The sequence below is a fragment of the Diabrotica undecimpunctata genome, chromosome 6 (assembly GCF_040954645.1).
Source record: "Diabrotica undecimpunctata isolate CICGRU chromosome 6, icDiaUnde3, whole genome shotgun sequence".
NCBI classification, from domain to species: domain Eukaryota; kingdom Metazoa; phylum Arthropoda; class Insecta; order Coleoptera; family Chrysomelidae; genus Diabrotica; species Diabrotica undecimpunctata.
Window position 1 is genome coordinate 19,202,429 of NC_092808.1, and position 22,796 is coordinate 19,225,224.

A 22,796-nucleotide genomic window follows, 5' to 3' on the forward strand; every position below is an offset into this window, starting at 1 on the left:
ACGCTAAGGCCTAAAAATTTTTTATCTAACAAATTAGTTTTAAATGAAGAGAAATCAAAGTATATGATTTTCACGTCAAATAATTTATTAAACCATCAAGCCACTATAGAAGCAGCAATAGATAAAACAGACTGCACGAAGTTGCTGGGGGTACTTTTAGACAGTAATTGTAAATGGTCAAACCACATTTCTAATTTGAAATCCAGATTAAGTAGCGCATGTTATGCATTGAGAATTCTTTCACGTCTCTTTCATACATCAATACTAAAAACAGTATACTTTACCCATTTTTACTCAATAGCCAAATATGGCATTGAAGTCTGGGGTTGTACCTCTGAATTAGAGCAGATATTCGTACTTCAGAAAAGAGCTATTAGGATAATGTATAAAATGAAATTTAGAGATTCTTGTAGAGGCATCTTTAGACAAAACAATATTCTTACAATTCCTGGTTTGTATATATTTTCGTGTATAATATATTTACGTAGCAAAATTTATGAATTTAATAAATTTCAATTTAACCATGTTTATTCAACAAGATTCAGAGACAATCACTTTATGCTTCCACAACATCGTTCTGTTTTGTTGGAAGGTAGCACACATTATGCAGCCATAAGTTTCTTTAACAAATTACCAATAGAAATACGAATGAATTTACATCAGCCAAACTTTCGGAGGTGTGTACATCAATACGTTTGTGAGCTAGAGCCATATTCTAAAAATAACTTAAGTATGTTTTATCGTGTTTATTAATTTATATAGTTTTAAGATGTATGTCTGTAACTTTGACTTGTCTCATATATGTACTTTGTATAATGTCGCATGTGATCAATAAATTTGACTTGACTTGACTTGAATGTCACATTTCAATGGACTAAAGTAGGTACACATTTCAATGGACTAAAGTAGGTAATGCGTTTTTTTATTGATTGATCTCTACTTTTTATTAATCCACTAAGACTTTTTTACAATATTTCATTTTTGACATCTCCTATAACTTTTTTTTTAAATTTAATTTGTAAAAATTTTGAACGCTTTAACAAAGTTAATAATTACATAGTGCAATACTTACTACTTATACGACGCAGTCCATATCTGGGCCGTAAATGTTTGCTTACCCTGAAAAATTCATGAGAACTACCTCACGAAGTGTATATGAATAGCTGTTCGATCTCATAATCCAAATACTAGTCAACGATCGAAAGTGCGTCTATTCGACTCGTCCGTATCTATTAATATTGAACGGTAGCTAAGTAGAAGAGAAGTCAAATTACCGGTGAAAGAGTTAGAAAGAGTTTGGTGCTACAGGTGCGCTCTTTCAATATTGATGCAGTCATATTTGTTCTAAAAAGAAAAAAAAAACAGAGTGTACACTCGTTTAAAAGCTTACGTACGTAGAAGCATGTATATAATTCTTGGTAATGAGTATCTCTGGTGTATTATAAAATATAGCACAGCTAATTTCTGATATGTGTCAATAAAAAAAGTAATAACTTTAGAACAGCAGCGTGAAACATACGTTTGAAACAATAAAAGAACGGACATACTAAATTGAATGAGATACTTCTCCATAATTATCAATTTCTTTTATTTCGTTTTGGGGATTTACTTTCCCAATTAGAGTTTTTCCCAATTTTGTTCCAAGACATATCAATGCTAAGTTCTGTTTAATTGTCTTCAATCACATTGTCACAATTTACTTAGTCAGGATATACGTAGACGTTCAATGTTTTTTCTACAAGTATCTTTACCTGAACGATAATCAGCAGCAACACGTATATCTCTGCTCTTATGACATGGTCGAGATACTGCAGTTTCCCTTTCCCTATGTTAATTGTATTCAAAACTGCCTCTACTGCCTCATCCTTTTCAAAACGTCTTTGTTCTTAGCGTTATTCAACCAGCTTATTTTTCAGATTCTCCTTTAAGTCCACTTCTCAAAGGCTTCTTTTGGTTGCTAATGTTCTTTTTTAGTGTGCATGGCTCTATTCCTTAAAATAACATCGAAAACATATCAGTATTCGTACTTTAAACCGAAGGCTTAGATCATTGCTGCAAAGGACTATTGCTTTAATTATGTTGGAGGAAGTGATTAATTTTATTGATCTCACGAGAATCGTAAAAAACGACAAAAATCAACGTTTAATTACTTAACAGCTTTATAGAAACTGACTTTATTTGCAGCAAAATACAAAAATTGAATACAAAAGTTGCACTCTTCATCTTTAAAACGCATTTAGATTTTTGTCAATAGGACACTCGGATCAAAATATATCGAATTTTTACCGTCGAGTTGATACAAATTTGATTTAAAAAATTGATTTCGCGTAAATGACATTGAAAATCGCCGGTTGCTTCAAGCGTTGTTGCTGAAAGAACAGTTCATTCTACAGAAAAAGTGCTAAGAAACAACTTTATTCTGAATTATCTCTGCTACATTTTTTGTTTTGAAAAATTTTTTTACGACGCGACGTACAGATTCTTTGAAAATCGATGTTTTCTGTTCCCCCAGCTATGATGGGGGTTTTAGGTGAAAGCCCGGAAGCAGGAGTGGAAAACTTCTTTGTATCTTATTTGAGCTTACAAAATTGACATTTTTTGGAGGACCAGATCTGACCAAACAACTATTAAAACTAATCCAAAAAATAATAGAACAAAACAGAATTCCTCAAGAATGGAGATCAAGCATCCTAATACCTCTGTTCAAAAAGGGAGACAAATCGGACTCAAAAAATTACAGAGGAATTAATTAAATTACAGAGGAATTAATTTATTAAACACAACAGTAAAATTAAAAACCAAAGTGATAACAAATAAACTGAACGAAATTATAACACTATCAGAAGAACAACAAGGTTTTAGGTCGGGAAGATCATGCAACTACGTTATATTTTTTAATAAGGCAAGTGCAACAGAAATCATTAGAATACAACAAACCGGCATATCTATGTTTTGTGGACTTTAAGAAGGCATTTGTCCATATCAAATTAAAGGACGTTATCCACTTATTGTACGAAAGAGAAATACCTCTAGAAATAATCAAAACGATCGAAAATATTTACCAAAACAACACAATAAAAGTTAAAGTGGAAGAAGACCGACCCTACTGAAGCTGGAAATGAGATAAGACAGGGAGATTACATGAGTCCTCTATTGTTCAACCTGATTATGAATGAAATAATAAAAAAAGTAAGAACTAAAAAAGGATACCAAATGGAAGAAAAATAACTTAAAATGATTTGCTATGCAGACGACGCAATACTACTTTCTCAAACTGAAGACGATTTACAACGTATGCTGCACCAATTTAATATAACCGCTAGAAAATTTAACATGTTCATTTGCCCAAAAAAGACAAAATGCATGGTTACAACAGCAAATTTATTAAGATGTAAATTGGAGCTGGAAAGTTAGATAATAGAACAAGTGATGGAGTTTAAATATCTAGGCATCACATTATCTAACTACGGAAAGCTCGAAACCTAAGTGGAAGATCAAGTGAATAGAGCAAACAGAGCAAAAATCAATGGCAAGACACTATGGGACAGAGTTAGAAGTACAGATATACGACGTAGATGCAAGGTGGAAAACATCAAGAACTGGGTAAGAAATAGAAGAGTAGAATGGAACGATCATATAACCCGAATGACAACAAATAGAGTAGTAAAGACGGCAAGAGACGGTTCCCCAATAGGAAAACGATCAGTAGGAAGACCACGAAAACGATGGAACGACAACTTACTGGAGGCACATTAAAAAACAAATAGAGTCATGTCTACATAAAAAGAAGAAAAAGAAGAAGAAGAAGAAGAAAAAGAAGAAGAAGAAAAAGAAGAAGAAGAAAAAAAATGGCATTATCCGCAAAACTCAGCTTATTCGTTTGATTTTTAGAGGTTTAGTGGCGTTTTCGTCTCTGACGACTGAAGTAAGAAGGCACATTAAAGAAAATATTTTTTTTTATAGTACCATATTGATCCTTCTTCTTCTTCAGGTGCCATCTCTGCTACGGAGGTTGGCAATCATCATAGCTATTTTAATTTTTGAGGCAGTTGCTCTAAATAGTTGTTTTGAGCTGCATCCAAACCATTCTCTCAGGTTCTTGAGCCACGAAATTCGTACCATATTGATACAAATCAATAAAAAGTTAAAGTTACATCAATCTCACCAGTTTAACTATCTGATATTTTCTTTTTTTTCTTCTCTTCTTTCAGTCTTCTTATTAGTTTTTCGAACAATTGCGATACGTGCTCTATATAATTATGAACTAGCAATGCAGTGACTATATTTACTTCAATATTTCTTCAAATAGATCCCGATGAGTGTGTGTGTCATTTTTGGCTTCATTGTACAATTTCTGTTTACGTTCGGTAAACTAAGTGAAAACTGAACGTGACTTCAAACGAATGGCTCCAGGTAAAATATACAACCTACGCATAATATTAAACAAAAGTTTTTGAATTTTTTTGTATGGCGGTGATGTAATTGAAAAAACAGTTTTCATTTCACGATTCTTATTTGTATAAAAATAATTTGTCGAATGAGAATGCCAAAACCAAAATATCGCAGTGATGATTTTGTGAATTTCCTGTGACATTATTCATAATACACGTTTTTAAAAACGTTTCATTTACTACTATTACTATTTATTCAGTTCTTTCAACATCTTTAGGTCACTACGGAGTAGCACTCATTTATTTTTACAATATGCGGTGGCCGAACGAATTCACTTTATCTGAATGTACCGCCACAGCTGTCCAACATTTATACTTATTTTTTATTCTTCTCACTACTTGTTTATAAGGCAAATAATTTAATTATTCGAAGATGCAGCAAGAAGACCGGCTGAAATATGAAAAATTACCAGGACATGATGAAGTGCGTGGTGAAATTTTAAAGCTTTTAGGAGCACACCAAATCACAGCTCTTAAAAAAACTACTCAAGTACATATACAGTACGTAAAGTTTTGGATTAGATATTACACAATATACACTACATAAAGCGCTAAAATGGGCAACATTGCCTCGTAAGAGGTAATTATAAGTCTCCGATCCCCTCCGACACCTAGACAGAAAACGAGCCAATCATTTAGTAACACATAACAACGTATGGGATATGCATCTCCGTCTGTCGATTTTTGTTTCCATTACGCATACTCGGCTCATTCCTTATAACATAAACTTGATAAAAATACACTGACCTTTATAACGCGGTTCATTTGTATCGGTTTTTTATAATGTGAACAATTTTTTGTGGTTGAATTAAAAATAAAAGCGCATTTCTTTAAAAAGATAAAACAAAAAATATACTCTTATTGAAGTTAAAAAATAATTCATAATAAAATAAGAAATATTTTTTTATGCCCTACAGAAATGATTCAAATATTTGACCTTCTACGGCTAAACAGTATCCCAATCTGTCGTAAAAACTTCTGCGGACAAATGAAGGAGTTTCTGCTTTAACAGAATTGGAGACTTCTCTTATTCGGTTTTTTAATTCATCCAAATTTTGGGCTCTAGTCTCAGGATAATCGTAGATTATGCTTTTTAAATCTCCCTAAACAAAGAAGTTCATGGGTGTAAGATCCGGAAATCGCGCAGGCCACTTAATATCGCCTGTTCCACGGATAACTCGATTCGGGAAAGTATTGTTTACGTACTCCCTAATTATTCGAGCGTTGTGAACAGAACAGCCGTCTTGATGAAACCAAACATTCTCCAGATTTATATCAGGAAGATTGAGAATAGCGGGAAGAACATGATTCTGTAACAAATCGAAGTATACTCTACTATTCAAGTTACTCTCAATAAAAACTGGACCTAGTAAGTGGTCTCTTAAAATGTCAGTCCAGACGTTAACTTTTTGAAGACGTTGAGTTCGGTAAACAACACTTCTGTGCTGGTTTTCCCGCGCCCAATACCCCATAATGGAAGGATTGTGTCTCCCTATTAACAAAACAGAAGATTCATCAGTGAATTAAATGTTTTTAATAAAATTTGGTTCATCATTATTAGTCTTTGTTATTAGAGTTTCAAACAACTACATTCTTCGAAAGTAGTAGACTGGATAAAGCTGCTGCGTTTTCGAATATTTAAAATTCTAGTAACCGTGCTTTTTTCATACTTTCGCTATAGTAACATTGCTAACATCTAACTCTCTAGCAACGCTTCTACTTGAACGTGTTGAATCTACCTGGATTGTTGCACAAATTTGTGTATCCTGGTATTCTCTTTCATCCAACGTACTGTATGAGACTAGTCACTTAAGAAAAGATAGGCTACTATCAATATTGATCCTACTTCCCACAAAAGACAACGCAAGGAAATGCGAAGTAAACATATTAGTTAGTTTGTTGAACCATGGACTTAAAGTATTCCTTACTATCATTCACTCGAGCATATACACCAAGTTAGAAGAACATCTAAAGTGCTCGTGGGCAAAAAAGGTTTATGGGAGATACTCTCTATAAAGTTCATTAGGCCGAGTCTGACATGGTTTCCCTCTGCAACATTTCTTGGTTCTTGGACGTTTTTCCTCTGATTTTCCACATCCTGATTCACTCCGATCCACAATTTATTTGCTGAAAGAACTCGATATTGCCAAATGCCATCGAATGTGCAAGGATTCCAATAATGAGAACAAAGTACTCTATACAACGTTTCATAACATCTTTCGAGAATTATTCAATATCTCTTTTGGATTTCCACGACAAGATACGTGCAGTAGTTGAAGTTGAAGTGCAGTAGTGACTTATTGAAGACAGAAAGAAATCTTCACTTAGCAAAAAATGAGAAATTTTTATTCGTTGAAAAAGCTCATTTAAAACTATCACAAAAAAAAGAGGAAGTAGAAGCAATAATGATGGAATTCCAAAAAATCTACCGACACCCAACATAACAACGTCTCATGTTTATTACCGACGTTAGCTCAATTTTATTTCGTTCAATATCCATTTTTGTCAGAATCTACATCTATACGTAAGATAAAAGTGTAGCTCGGAAGAGTGCTGATGACGTTTGTTCTATGATGGAACATTTTTTCTCAGTAATAATAGAACTTAAAATCCGACATTTGAACATATTTTGTGACTCTTGTACGGGCCAAAATAAAAATTACACAGTGATATGTTTTTTACACTACATGGTCCTTACAGTAAACCGTCTTGAGAGTGCAAAAATTTTATTCCTTAAACGAAAGGCATACTTATTTGGAGTGCGATGTAAATATGAGCCTTATCAACGCAAAATTTTACACCGAAACAGCAGATGACAGGAGGGACCTCCTAAGAAACTGCAGAATCCAAACGCTCAGCCTTTAAAGTGATCAAGCGTGCAAATTATGTGAACTTTCAAACATGGACCAAGTTTGGACGAGACCAATGAGAATCATGAACATTGAAAAAAAAACAAACCAAGATTTATTTTACACAAAGAAAATTATTGTGGATGTTACCTAAAAGGCGTCATTATTCCGACAAGTTAGAGCAAGAAAAAAGAAAATATAGCTTTGGAATCGAACTTCACGACACTACGTAAATTGTACAAGGGGACGTTGCCTATGAAAGCTGCGAAATTAAAAGAACTTTTACATCTGTCAGTTCTCAACAAACCCTAGTGCTCAAATTTTCTACAAATCCTTGATTTCGGAAAATAGCTAAGACGATAATGAGAACAACATCGAATTTGAGAATTTGCCGACGACCTCCCTCCCCATCGATTAAGACAAAAAAGGATCAATGTCAGAACACTGTTAAGAAAAATATTTTGTTTTATAGTTTGTATTATGTAATAATCGGTTCTTTTGTATTATGGTTATAAATAAATCTTTCGACTATGACTTCTGCAATATAATTTGTTTATATTTTTAAATCGACCCAAACAATTCGACTTTAAACCTTAAAATCATGATTTTACAGAAATTATAAGAAATGACTATGATCGTTTTTCGCAGTGATCCTTCAATTAGTTTGATCATTTGTTAATTCTTTTAAGAAGCCATTAATTGATTAATTTTTGGCTTTCCTAATCTCTCTTTTAATATGCTGTGTAGGATAGGATATAAACGATATTCAGCGGATGGCTTGCATAAATATAACAGGTGCCATGAAAACAACACCAAATGCTGCAATGGAGTTGACCATTGGCATCACGCCTCTAGATATATATGTAAAAGAGGTGGCGCTAGTGACAATGATGCGACTGGATGCGCTACCACTGCTACAGGCAGGCTGCGACTCAATTGAACCAAAGTTTGTCTTTAACAAACCCTACAAAATTGAAACAAGACAGTATATGGAGACAAACGTGGCAAATGCCTATTGCATATACACCGATGGCTCCAAAATGAAAGAAGGCTCAGGATGCGGGATATACTCCAGATCACTGAACCTAAGAATAAAGTGGGGTATGGGCAAAAATGCTAGCGTAGTTCAGACAGAACTGACTGGTATCTCCATAACCGCAAAAGAGATAACCTAAAGAGGTATAGCAGGGAAAACTATAATGATCTGCACAGATAGCAGACAAGCGCTACTAACCTTGAATAGACCACGTGTCATATAAGGTTTAGTAATGGAGTGTCACGAGTCACTAACTCAAGCTTCGGATGGTAATACCATCATCCTGAGGTGGGTTAAAGGACACAATAGGAATAAAAGCAACCGAATTCCTGACCAATTATCTAGGAAGGCGGCAGGCCTAAGACTCTTAGGACCTCGGAATCTTTTTGGTTGGTCAACTACAACAATCGCGGAAATTGTCAAATGTCACTCTCATACGCAAACCATAAAAAGATGGGAAGAAGGGCAAGGATGTAAACTTGCCAGGGTAACACTAAGCCACACACTGGGGCTAGCAGACACACCTCTATGTATTAAGTGTGAACGAGAAGATGAAACTGTAGAGCATGTCCTATGTGAATGCCCGGAGTTATCGTTAATACGAGAGTACGCGTTCGGCGAGTCCTGGCCCACACCTGCCCAAATAAGGGAGATGTCTCCTGGTGACTTGTCCACCTTCCTAGAAATGGCAGGATGGACAATGAGCTAAGGGTGACAGCTCCCTGGGAGGATGCACAATGGGTCAATTGTGGCATAAGTGCTGTGAAACTTAACTCGCCCCCCCTACTCTGCAGATACAGATACAGATGCTGTTTAGCATTCTTTAATTTAGTTTTTCCAGATAGCTCTCTTTATGACTGCCAGATCCTTCTAGTGTTCTTTTTTTATACAAGATTTAAAATTACTCAAGGTGGACTTCAATGTATGAGTTCAGATGAAAAAACCCGTTTCTTAAACTCAAGTTGAACAACTTGATTGTTTCTTCTAAATGAGGCTAAAAACTTCAGTGAGCTAGGTACAGCTAGAAAAAGATCTTGAACGACTGAGAAAAAACGAAGAAAAGTCGATAAACACACTATTGATGACTCGATTACCGAAATAAGATTATAAACATAACAAATAATATTATAAAGCTTGTTTTCTTGGTTCTGCAGATAGAAAGCGTTTCAGTGACAATTTTTTTAATAACAAAAGCAAAGCAACATCCACACAACGTACGAGGGAAATATGGACTTAAAGGAATAGACTAGAACATTTTCCTTATCTCACTTTGTTCAGACAGAAGATGGAATATTAAGGACTGATTTGTCAGTTTCTGCAGTATACTTAGAATTACTATGAAACGTGTTGAACTCATTTTGCTTGAAGATTAGATAATCACAAACTGTTTCTCCAAGTAGGGAAAAAGAAGAAAAAGAGAGAAACGTATTAATATTCGGATCAATGATACTAAGAACCTAATTCGTTAACATCATCGTTAACATCATTAGTTTCATTCACATATTTGAGAATTTTTGATACGAATTTAATATATATACTTGGAGAAAACTTACCTATGACTGGAAACAATCCACTAGGAGACACATTAGGTCCAAAATGGACTTTAATATATCAGAAGTGAAATCCGAACGGATAACAAGTAGCAAATAATCAATTAGTATGAGTTTCATGACTTTTCACATTCTGTTAAAGATAGGAAAAGCTGGTTTTCTCTTAAATCAATTATAAAGACTGAAAACATTTCATTAAGGAAGAAAAGTTGAAAGATATTCAATTACGTAGGGATCTTAGAACATCAGCACGTAACGTTATTTTGGCAGAAAGTCCTACAAATACTGACAATGAAAGCTCCACTTCTGATAATTAAGAAAGCACCAGATCCTGTGTTATGTATCAAAATGTAAGGTACGTCGTAAATAAATACTCTATTTGTATGTTTATTGGATTTAATAGTTTATTAAATGAAGTTTATCTGATCTAAATATTTTTTAACCAATTTATTCCCAAAACTTTTTAACTCCAGCTTATGTAAAAATGATATTAGTAGCCGTGTTTTATTACTAGTTTCTTTTATTGGCCTGTTGGCCAAAAATAAACATTGGTTTCCGTCGGAAGTAGCAGGCATGAGTCCTGTCTCGACTTAACTACTTTTATTGAATTAACTTTGATTGATTGTAATGTCTCAAGTTTGATGGACTCGTACTTAGATATGCAACAATCATCAACAAGTGGCCTGATTATCATTAAATTTCCCTTACATTTACTTTCGTTTTCTTTTTCTTTTATATTAAATGCAGAGGAATTATTAATTGTAAGCACTTGTTCGTTGCTGTTGTTACGGTTTGTCTATGTTTTTTATCATCGATAAAATGAACAAAGTGGCATAAAAATGTTTTTTTTAGTCTATGGTATCGTCAAATAGGCGAGCACCCCTAAAAAGATGCATAAAAATGCCAAATAACCGCTTGAAAATGACAACTGATTCAAAAAGAAATAGATTTTGTATGTAATTTGAAACAAAAAATCTAAATTATATTTTGGTACCAATGGCAGATAATTCGTTATTAACAATTTATTCCTAAATGAAAAAAAGTAAAAATAGGCGTTGCAAATCCTTCTTTTAGGTAAATTTGGTAAAATAAATACTTTTTAGTCTTTAGCATTTTTTTAAGACTTCCTATTCGAGTTATGGGTGATTTGGGGGTGAAGAGATGCCAAAAATGTGATTCAAAAGATCATATCTTAGCTTCGACTGAAGTAATCGTGACGTACAACCTCGCAAAAATTTTTATTAAGATATATATATTTTTAACTTAATTTTCTTTATATCTATAGTCAATTATAGTCAACTTATAGTCAATTTTCCATTCAGTTAGCGACTTTAAACCGTTTTTCACATGTAACTAGATGAGCAAATACAAAGTTCACAACATTTGAAACCTTGAGATGACTAAGAGCAAATTTCTTCATCATTCATCTTCTTCACACTTCATCGTCAATTTAGCTACTTAATTATCAAGAGAATATATATATTGTGGTTAGGCAGTAATCCAATTTGTCGTGATCTTCACGACAACCTATAAAGCTTGAACATTAGAAGAAAAAATCTTATGATCGTAGAAAACACACGAAAGAGAAAATATTCTTCAATCATTGGATGAGGACGCAGGTGGAAGAGGCATATATCATTCATATTTAATTTGAAACCAAACAATATGAAATGTAAAGAGATGTGTAGAGTTGCATCATTATATATATATATAATAAACTGTCACGGTATATGTAAAATTAAATTAAATATTATTGTGTGCTATTATTAACGCTTGGAATAATAATATTAATTTAGAAGGCATAAGGAATAATAAAAAGAAAAACTAAAAGTAGCAGCGATCTTAAACTCAACTAATTTAAAAGTAATGACTTCTAAATATCTCCTTTATACATAATATATGTACTTCAATTCATCATCCCCCTGCGACGCAGGACATCGTATAAACTGTATTTATTCTCATATTAGGCACACATCTACAGAGCAAATATTTGAATTTCTGCTAGGCGTATATACGCTTTTTTATTCCAATAATTTTCATCTCTTCTCTTCAAGTTCTTCGACTAAATCCATAGAGGCGCATAAAAGGGACCAAGGGTAAATCTGAAAGGTTTTATATTCCTCCTGCTGCAGACCCTCTTGAAAACACACGTTATCTCAAGTGGGCCACGGCGAGGCCCCCATAATATTTCGCCCCCATGCACTGTATACACCAGCTACGCGTTTTTGTCTACCTTTCTCTTTCTGATCTGTGTTACGCGAACTGTCGGGATAGAACCAGAGCCGGGTTCAGCTACTTATTCATAAATTAATTGGTCATTAGATTCGCATTTATGACATTAAAGACTAATTATATTATCTTTAAACAGTATCTACAAACACAGAAAAGTATAATGAAACAACGTTAATTGAATAAAATTATAATTAATCTCGTTCGCCGATTTAAAGTTTAAAATACAATTTTCTTTCCTATTTGCTCGCCTGAAACTCATCGTAATAGTGTCCCGGAATCACAGTACTGTTCATCTTATTATATTAATTAGTATATTAATAGCGGATTAATAAAAAGTCGGAGACATATCATCTACAAATGAGGCGGTAAAAGGAAAAGTGGTGTAAGTCATCTGAGCATCATTTTGAGATAAAAAAGGTTTTATTAGAAATATTGTAATTAAATCTACGTAACATTTATATGATGAAGACATATATATTTAATAAAAAGACAAACGCAGCAGCAGAGGACGACCACCAACACGCTGGATGGACGACAATTAGACGAATATCCAAGAAATGGCAACAAGAAGCACAGAACCGTGAAGAGTGGCGAAAAATGGGAGAGACCTATGTCCAGCAGTGGACAGAAGAGGTTGCATGATGATGAACGTTTATAAACATGCTTGTGGTATTTTTTTAGTTATTAAGAACATATGTAACTCTACTAACATATTTGTACAAACAAAACTATGTTAAGTGTAGTTTTTAAGGGGTGAAATGACTTACACCACTTTTCCTTTAAGAGTTTAAAGAGAATGTACAGAAAGCAGAACATGTTTATTGTTTTTACATTAGAAAATCAAAAATAAATTCACTACTTTATTAGTCATTATTTTCGTCTACATCAGGACGTGGTCCAGCTTCGTCATTGACTTTATCAGATGATATAAAATTTCTAAAATAAGAATGGTGGACTGGAGGAATGTAGTGTAGTAAATCACACATATCCCGTTTTTTGGCTGGTATGACTGGTCGAGGTGCTGTGTACAAGCAATCCAGTTGAAGATTTTTCAACAATGTTGGTCTTCCCTTCTGCTTGCTTCGAAGGATATTAATTAGTGAAAAGTAAAAATCTTCATTTAGTGTTTCTTTATGGAACAGTAAAAATGGCTCATCTTTTGTTACTCAAACCCACTGCATTTTTAACCATGACATGACCTTTAAAGTCTTCTCTAAGCATTTGTGTGAAAATGAAAGCTTTTTCTTTCTACACCGAACTATGACTGCAAACCAATCTTCAGGCACATAAATCTGTTTACCTTTAGAGTGTCTGAGTCTTTTGGTAAGTAAGAGTGTCTGCTTACCATAAACTTGTGATCAAATATTACGATACTATTATTTTCACTTTGAACTAACTGTAACAAGGCCAAGGTAAAATTCCAGTTTCCATTTTGGCCGGTGCAGCTATCACTGTACAATACAACATGTTTTGAATTTGCTGCACGTAATTCTATGTACTTTGTGACACAGGCACTGATTTCCTGAAATCCTCTCGAAGCTGTTAATTCATCTCATCCATACATGTAGCCTAAGCCAGATGATAGCTCAAGGCAGCCCAAGTTGTAAATGTACATATTACGTTTATAGTATGCTATAGATCTGGTTAGTTTTGAGAAAGCTAGGGCTTTCTCTCTAGGCCAAAAGTGAATGCATAGTAAGAATCATCAGTCTCGGCCTTTTCTGTATCATTTTTCATAGAAGTATGTGCAAGCTCAGCTTTTCTAAAATGAAATTGGTACTCTACTTCAATCTGTCTAATCTCTTTATCATCTGTTATTGCAGCTTTTTTTAATTTGTAAGCGTCACACAGAGCACGTTTCTTTTTGTGGTACACGAAAATGAAGGTTGTACTCATTATTGAATGTACGGCGATAAATATCACAGGAAACGGACATTTCATATGTTCTTCAGATATTTTATTTGTTGGTATACCATGGCCTCGATTATCTGAACCAGGTCGTTTCCCTTGTTTTATTTTATTAATGGCCCGTGTCATTCGTCCATCAGATGTCTAAAAGGTTCCAAGAAAGTACTTTTTACATATTTTCGTGGTTTCGCCTTGGTTATGAATGAAATATTGGTTAGACACTGTCTTACCAGGTCGTGACTGATCCCTAGGACGTTTTGCTTCAGGTTTCTTTTGTTTGATCAAACCACAAATAAAAGCATTTTGTGCTGCAAATGATTTCAATTTCCAGAATGATTCAAATGTTTTTTTTTCTATCTTCACATTATATCTTTTCAAAACATTTTTTATTGCAAAAACAGTTGTTGTTTGAAAAAGTTTTACCTGGCACTACTTTTCCTTTTGTTGTCTTATACTCACAACCGGAGTTGCGAAGTCACTTTCTTTTTTATTTTCATGCCTCTCTCGTTTTTGTGCTATCTTGGGTTGTTGAACGTCTACTTCTTCTCTATTACTTTTCCTTTCGTGGTTTTGAGACGTTTTCTTCAAATTCCTCGTTTGATTCACAGTCTAAAACAAACCAATTTTATTAAAATAACACTCACAAACTTTATCTATTTATAGGAGTTTATTCATTGTTAGTGTAGAGAATTTAACATTTTGAGGTTAGTTTCGATTTTATACAAACAAATATAATACACAAGTTTAAGTTACCAGTACTTTCTTGTTGAGAATCAGAAGGTACCCACTCATCTCCTGAGTAAGCCAAAATACTAAGCTCATCACTCACATTACTTAAACTGTCGTCATCCATTGTATTGAAAAATCACAACCGCAAAATACTATATAACTGCCTCTGGAATGAAGGAATAGTGGTGTAAGTCTGACTTTGCACCACTATTCTCCCTACTACTACAGAGATTTTTTTTGACTATCAAGTTTGTGCTGCTATCTGTGAGCAAATAGAAGAGGTATGACTTACACCACTGTTGCTTCTGATAGATTTGAATATGGAGAATTTGAATATGCACTTTTCTCTATTGTATAAAAAAAGTGACTTACACCACATTTCTTTTCACCGCCTCAATTATATTGTACACAATACATATGCAACACACAATACACTTACATATAATACATAAACATACATTACACAAACGCATAATATAAAAAACACACAAAACAGTCAGTATTTGATATCCCGAGAGTACAAACACCACCCTCAGATTTCTTTCAACTAAAAGCACGGCAATGTCTAGGAGATAGAGGCAAAGTAATTCAACCTTCATTTAAAAAAAAACATAACCTACCAACAACTTGTTGGTTATATTTAAGAACGCTTTCCATAGTGGAAATGGAAAAGTCAAACAGTAGTTAAAAATGTAATTTTCATTGCAATAAATTGAGACTTAATCCCATATAAACATTATATTTAACGAAGGAATTTAGATCTTAATTCAAAAATAGAAAAAGCTATACACCAGGTAAAATAAAATGAATTAGTTATTTTCAACCTAATTCGGATGGAACTAATATTAAATAAATCCATAAAAGCGACCAGATAACTGAAAGTTGGTTAGAATATTTCTTTATAACAATGCCAAAAACAATGCAGTCAAATGTAGCGACTTCAAATTGAGAAGATTAACGAGTATGGAAACATACCAACAGCTTTTAAAAAGAGCAAACTAATTGATATATTAAAACCCAATACACCCCACGATAAAGTTGAAAGCTATCGTCCCATAGCACTTGTCAGCTGCTTTATGAACTGTTAGAACTACTTATCTTAAGCAGAATAGGCCCACAAATTTTTGAAAATATCACACTCGAACAAGAAGGTTTCATAGCTAATCGAAGCTGTGCAGACCAGGTCCTAGGTCTAACTACACATATAGAAGCGGGTTCCAACAGGAACAAAAGACGGCTGTAGTTTTTGTGGATCTGACATGCCTACGATACAGTATGGAAGAAAGGACTCCTATATAAGCTGACCAAACTTATTTTATGCCAAAGAACATTAAAACGAATAAACAACAAGCTCTCTGATTGATACTTCCAGGTAATTCCCGGTAATAGCATAAGCAAACAGAAGAAATTAAATAATGGACTATCCCAATAGCAGCCCTTTTTTCGATGCTTTTAAAGACAATTTTACTACTGCTAAACCGTGAACGTGTAAGTGGACAACTCCCGTTACTGTTTTTTACATCTTAACACAATCGATTCACCTTCCGTATTTTTTTCAGTTCTTAGATATTGACAACATCTTTTGTTATGCAAATTACAATTTAGATTTTCTAAAATCGTCCACTATAAACTTTATTCATCCTCTTATTTTCTTATTGCTTCTTTAGAGATATTAATAATTTATTGTAAATTTACATATCTCTACAATAAAATAAAACCGAATTGTATTTTATATGTATATAAGTATTTTTCTTTTGTTATAGTCTTCAAGTTCACCACGACGAGTAGCAGTTCCAGTTCTAGTCAAAGATGGCAAACCATGTTCAGGTGGTGGTAATAACACGAATCAGACAGCCACCTCGAGCGCCTCATCTGACACATCGCGAACGCAACAATCACCTGCGTGCCAACCGCCCCAACAACAGACGCAGTGTATGGCTAACAGCGGGCTTGCAATGGCCTATCGGCAGCAGGGGAATTACCAGCAGCAATGCGCAGGCTACCTGCCACTACAGACGCGGGCTTGGTAGTACGAAATGGAAAATTTTTGCTATGAACAATACGGATTGGTGTACTGCGGAGATGTGTAAAGTTAGAATTTATATGTGCAGTAAGATTTCCTTTACATTGTATATTTTTTATTAGTTTTTTAAAAGTTTCATACATATATTGCAAAACTATTTTAATTAGCTATTATAATTTTGAAAAAAGTTTATAGTAATTTTTGATGGGCGTAATGAATGTTTGCAAGATATAATATTTTAAATTCGTTTTTATTATCAAAAAAGTAAAGAATCAAGTACAAGTTAATCAGAGATTGTAGTCAAGTACATAGTTATTTTTTTTTTTTTTTTTTTTTTTTTTTTTTTTTTGTGGCATTGACTTTCGTCATTCAGCCAGTCTCGAAAGGTTATAATATACTCCTTAAAAAAGTATAGACAGATGAGTACAGATTATTTCTCTCAGACAAATGCACAGCGATATCCCTAAAACGAAATAGACGAATAATTAATAGAAGAAGACGTCGAAGGAAAATACAAGGACACTCGCTTCTCGTCTAGGGGTCCGTCAAGACATTTATTTTAACAGACAAACAATACTGGACCACGGATAAGGTATTGTTACATATAGGATAAACAAAGGGTACAAGTCTAATCCTATACACGCTCATGAAAATTTTCATGAACGAGTACCAGATTTATAAAGCTATGCATGTGTCTGACAAAAATTCTATAATTAAATTATATATTGTTACAGAACCTATGGCTAACAAAGACTGTATATTATATGGAGCGTATGTATTGCATTTAGTTAATTTTGTATACAGGGAGTTTGAATGCTGAATAAATTTAGGACATTCAAAGAAGATGTGATCGAGGTCACCTAGCTTGCCGCAATGTTTGCAACTATCATCATCGATGACTTTAATTTTAAATAAATGGCATGGGTAGCATGCATGTCCAAAGCGTATTCGATTTATAGTAGTAATATATTTACGAGGAGCTTTGAAATTCTGAAACCAGGTTGTTTGAGGTAGAGTTGGTTGTAAAGAGGTATACCTTTTAGAGTTTGTAGAACGGTAATGTTTCCATTGCTCTTTCCATCTAAGTTGCTGATTTTTTTTGAAAATCGTAGTAACATCTGATGTGTTAAGCATATATTTCAACGTAGAGCCAGTTGTTACACTCATTTTAGCCAAGTGATCTACATATTCATTGTGTTTGAGACCAATATGTGCTTTGACCCAAATAAATTTTATGTTGACTCCAGTCGATGATAAATGATACAATCGGTCTTTTATTTCAAATATGTAGGGGTTGCTAAATGTTGAGGGTAATTCTATGTTTTTTATGCTCTGCAAAACTGAAAGGCAATCTGACAGAATTAAGATATGTCTATTACAGGTGTTTTTAACATATTTTAGAGCTTCAAGTATAGCTATTGATTCCGCTGAAAAGATTGAAAATTCATATGGTAGTTTATACTTGAAATCTACGTTTGTAGCAGGTAAAAAGTATGCGCATCCCGTCCCTTCTGTTGTTTTTGATGCGTCCGTGTATATTACTGTGGCTTCCCTATAATCCTGCAATAGAGATATTAGAAGATTGCTACTCATAATGGTGTTCTCACTATAAGTGGGTATTATAACCTGAGTTCTGTGGAATAAAGAATAGTAGTCTAAGCTTCTGTCAACCGTGTCCAATTTCTTGAAAAAAATAGGATTATTCTGTAATGCCATGCATAAAGGTGGGGAAGGTTTTTTCTCCCAATATTTGTTTGTAAGATCTGACTCGTTAAGTTGACGGACGCTTGAAAATAACTGGGAGTTAGTTAATAGAATTTTAAGAAGGCTTTTTTCACTTAAAAAATTTCTTCTATTTTCCAGGGGTAGCTCAGCGGCTTCAACATATAAGGGTTGTATAGGGGTTGATCTCATAGCACCCAAACATATCCTCATAATAGAATTTTGAAACGTGTCGATTTTTCTTAAAAGGTTCTTAGAGGCGGAACCATAAAGAGTAGCACCGTAATCTAGAATAGATCGTATATATGCGCGATAAAACAACAAGGATGTTTCTACATCGCAACCCCACCACGTTTTAGTTGTCATTCTGAGGAAATTGCTGCCTTTGTTACATCTATCAAGCATGTACTCTATGTGTTGTCTCCAAGTTAACTTCTTATCCAAAATAAGGCCTAGATATTTGACATGATTTTGAAGCTTAAAACATTGATCGTTCAGAATGATATTTTCATTTGTAGGAATGTTGTGTCTTGTGAAGATAGATACTACTGATTTTTCTATAGATAAATTGAGACCATTCTCTAAGAACCATGAAAAAAGGGATTCACATACTTTGCTAAGGCTTTGTATACAGGTTTCATATTTTTTGTTTTCTGTATAGATGCAGAAATCGTCGGCATACTGTACGATTTTGAATGAACTGTTATTTATTTGGATGTTATGTATGTCAGAGCTGTATATATTAAATAAGATTGGAGATAAAACTGAGCCTTGTGGTATTCCTTGATAATTATATCGCGGTCCAATTAGCTTGTTATTATGATCTCTTACATAGATGATCCTCTTTGTGTAAAATCCAATTATTGTATCCACGAATGCGATTGGCATATGAAATAAATTAACCATTTTATTTCTTAAAGTTGACAAGCAAACTGATTCGTATGCTCCCTCAATATCCAAGAATAGTCCTGTTAAATAGTTGTTTCTGGTTAAGGTATTTTGTACATCTACCACAATGGTTGTTAGAGCATCTAGTGTTCCAAAACTTCTTTTATAACCAAACTGATTTTCTGGTAGCAAATTATTTTTTTGTAACCACCAATCCAGTTTAAATTTTATGAGTCTCTCTAGAGTTTTAAAAACACAGGAAAGTAACGATATTGGTCTGTATGAATTTGCAATATTTGGATCTTTACCAGACTTTAGGATAGGAACCACAATGGCGTTTTTAAATGAATCAATAACGATGTTATTTTGAATGATGTCATTAAATACCTGTAACAGCAGATCTTTAGCGGCTCTTGGTAGATTGATTAACATAGGGTATTTGATTTGATCAATCCCTGGGGAGGTATTATTGCAATTTTTGAGAGCGAAATCTAATTCAGATTTAGTGAAAGGTTTCAACAAAAAGTGATTGGATTGGTGACTTTGTTCGGATTGGTTAGAGAAATATTGAACCCAGGGAGGAGAAACTTTATTAAAGAAGTCATCTAAAACTTCATTGCTGAAAGGTTTTATACTATTCTGCGGTTTTCGATTCATTTTGTTGGCCTGTGACCATATTTGCTTAGCAGAGGTATTTTTGTTTAAATTGGAGCACCATTTGATCCAACTGGATTTAGCTTTTTGCTTCAACTGCTTTTTTGTTCGAGCAGTAACTTCCTGACATTTTAAGTAGTTATCAAAACTCGATGAAAGTTTGTAAGCTTTTAAAGCCTTTTTTCTTTCATTAATTATAATATCACATTCAGGGTCCCACCATGGTGGTGGGGGACGATTTTTGAGTTTAAGAATTTTATATTGAGGGATAGATTTTGAAGCAGATTCATTAATACAATTAATAAGAAAATTATAATTTTCGTAAGTGTTTAAAGAGATACTATAGTTGACAAACATGTTTTCTATTAAGGATGTATAAAGTGACCAATTGGCTTTATTGATATTCCATTTGCTTTTTGGATAAATTGTTTCATGTGATGTGTTAGTTGTGGAAAGGTTCATGGTTATAGCAAAATGATTTGACCCTAAGGTATCTGAAGATACGGACCAGGAAACTTTACTGGCTAGATTAGCTGTACAGAGAGAAATGTCAATCATAGATTTCTGAGTACCATATTTGGAAAGATATGTGGGTTCCCCATTATTCAAAATAATAAGATCTAGGTCCTCGACACTGCTGACGATTTGATGACCTGCAGCATCATTGTGCAGTGAGCCCCATAAAGAGTTATGAGCATTCATATCCCCTCCAATTATACAAGGTGATGTAACTTGAGAGAAGATATTTTTCCAATCATCTTTAGAAGTATGGACTTTAGGAGGCCTATACACAGACAAGAAACTTAATTCTAAATTGTTAAATTTAACGGAGATGCCACAAACTAAAATTTTATCATTGAAATTTTTAGTAATATTCACTTGACAGAATGAGATAGAAGTTTTAATCAAAATTGCTACACCGGCATATCCATCGTATCTATCCTGGCGGATTATATTATAACCTTTAAATATATAGTTTTGATTTGGTTTGAACCATGTTTCACTTAACAACGCTATATCAATGTTTTCAGCTGTTAAAAAATGAACTAAACTATTTTTATTGGATGCAACGGACCTTCCGTTCCATTGTAAAATTCTCAGAGTTGTTTGTCCTTGGAAAACCTTATTTACTGAAGATGTCCTCCAACATCTGATTCTAACGAATAAGTAAAAAGTTGTATAATAAAATAAGTGAAAACATTCATATTTGTTTTTTTAATAGTGCAGTTTGATCTTGGATTAATGTTTAAATAAGAAATACTGCCAGAAAAAAGTTCCATTTGAATTACATAATTTAGATAAATAATTTTGATTTTGATATATGTTAAGAATTTTATTTCAATGTTTTAGTACCCTCCAATACTGAAAATATTTTTTGATTTATGCTCTCATTATCTACAGATTTTAAATCCTCAAGTGTGTGAATATTTTTTAAAAAATTAATGACACACTCCGTCACTGCCTGAGCAATATCTTTATTATCACCTTCTGTGGGTTGAAAGGTAGATTGCTTTGGATACTGGGGAAGAGGATGTGATGGTCCAAAACGGAAGTTAAACATGGGAGGGTTCTGTAAGTTTGGGGATGAGGGAGAAGTAGTGGCTTTACGTTTTTTGTTGTTATGGGTTAGTGCCATGGGTCTGCTACTATCCGAACGTTGAGAATTTGTAGGTTGTGGCTGCTGGAAAGCATGTTTATTACCAGAACTTTGAGGTAGTTTCGGGAAATCTGCCTCGTAGTTTGTTAAGGCAGAAAAGCGATTGTTCGTTGATATTTCTGAATATGAAGATTGAAAAAGCTTTTTGGCTTCTAAAAAGGATACTTTCTGTTCTATCATCAAATTTTTAATACGTTTCTGTTCCTCGTAAATTGGGCATAGTTTGGAAATCGATGTATGCTGTGTACTCTTGCAATGTATACATGATTTATTAAATTCAGAACAGTTATGTTCTTCGGTTTTGACAGATCCACATAAAATACAATGTTCTTGGCTGCTTTTGCACTGTTTTGATATGTGTCCGAATCTCAAACATCTATAGCATTGTGTGACCCTGCCTATAAACTTTTCCACATTAAAATAAACGAAATTAACGGATATATGGCTGGGTAATATGTTTCCTTCAAAGCTGACTACAATGGTCTTCTTAGGTACATACTCAGCTTTACCATCTTTTTCAATTTTCCTGTGCATTCGTCTGATGTCTAGAACTCTTGAGTTTGAATTTATGTTTTGTTTTAAATAATCAACGTCGTAACTTGTGTCAACGTCTCGGATCAGACCCTTGACCTCTAAAAGGTGATTAGGTATGAAAGCTTTTAAGTTTAATTCTTTTAAATTTTTATTTGTGACCAACTTATTAGCTTCTGCTATTGAATTTAATATTACTTTAACGCGATTTCTACCTATTCCCTTAATTTCCTGAATGTTTTGTACTTTTAGATTTTTGTGTAAAATATGTCCTACAAACATAGGATGCAAACGACCCAAACTTTGCTGATTAGTTTTTTCAACATATACGCAATAATTATTTAACAAGTACTTATCTGGATTTATCGAGTCAAATAGTTTTGGTTCGTCCTCCTTAGCACCTATTGTTCCCGTTTCCATGACGGCAGCAGTACTTTCCATATTGGAAAAACTATCACTTTCACAAATAACTCCACTATCACCATCTGGCGTCTTATTTTTTACGCTCCCCATGGCGGGGGCGAAGTTTTTAAAATCTAACTTATTTAAATTGTTTTGATAAATTT

The 22,796-nt window shown here is 33.8% G+C and overlaps 1 protein-coding gene across 1 annotated transcript in view; it reads left to right on the top strand.

Annotated features, from left to right (window-relative positions):
* scro (scarecrow) overlaps positions 1–16,975 on the top strand; it is a 125,715-nt gene extending 108,740 nt beyond the window's left edge. Inside the window, exon 7 of the mRNA XM_072536535.1 lies at positions 16,519–16,975. Within this exon, the coding sequence (XP_072392636.1) occupies positions 16,519–16,785 (267 nt within the window). The 3' untranslated portion in view covers positions 16,786–16,975. The remainder of the gene's footprint in view (positions 1–16,518) is intronic.
* The last annotated feature ends 5,821 nt before the right edge of the window (positions 16,976–22,796 follow it).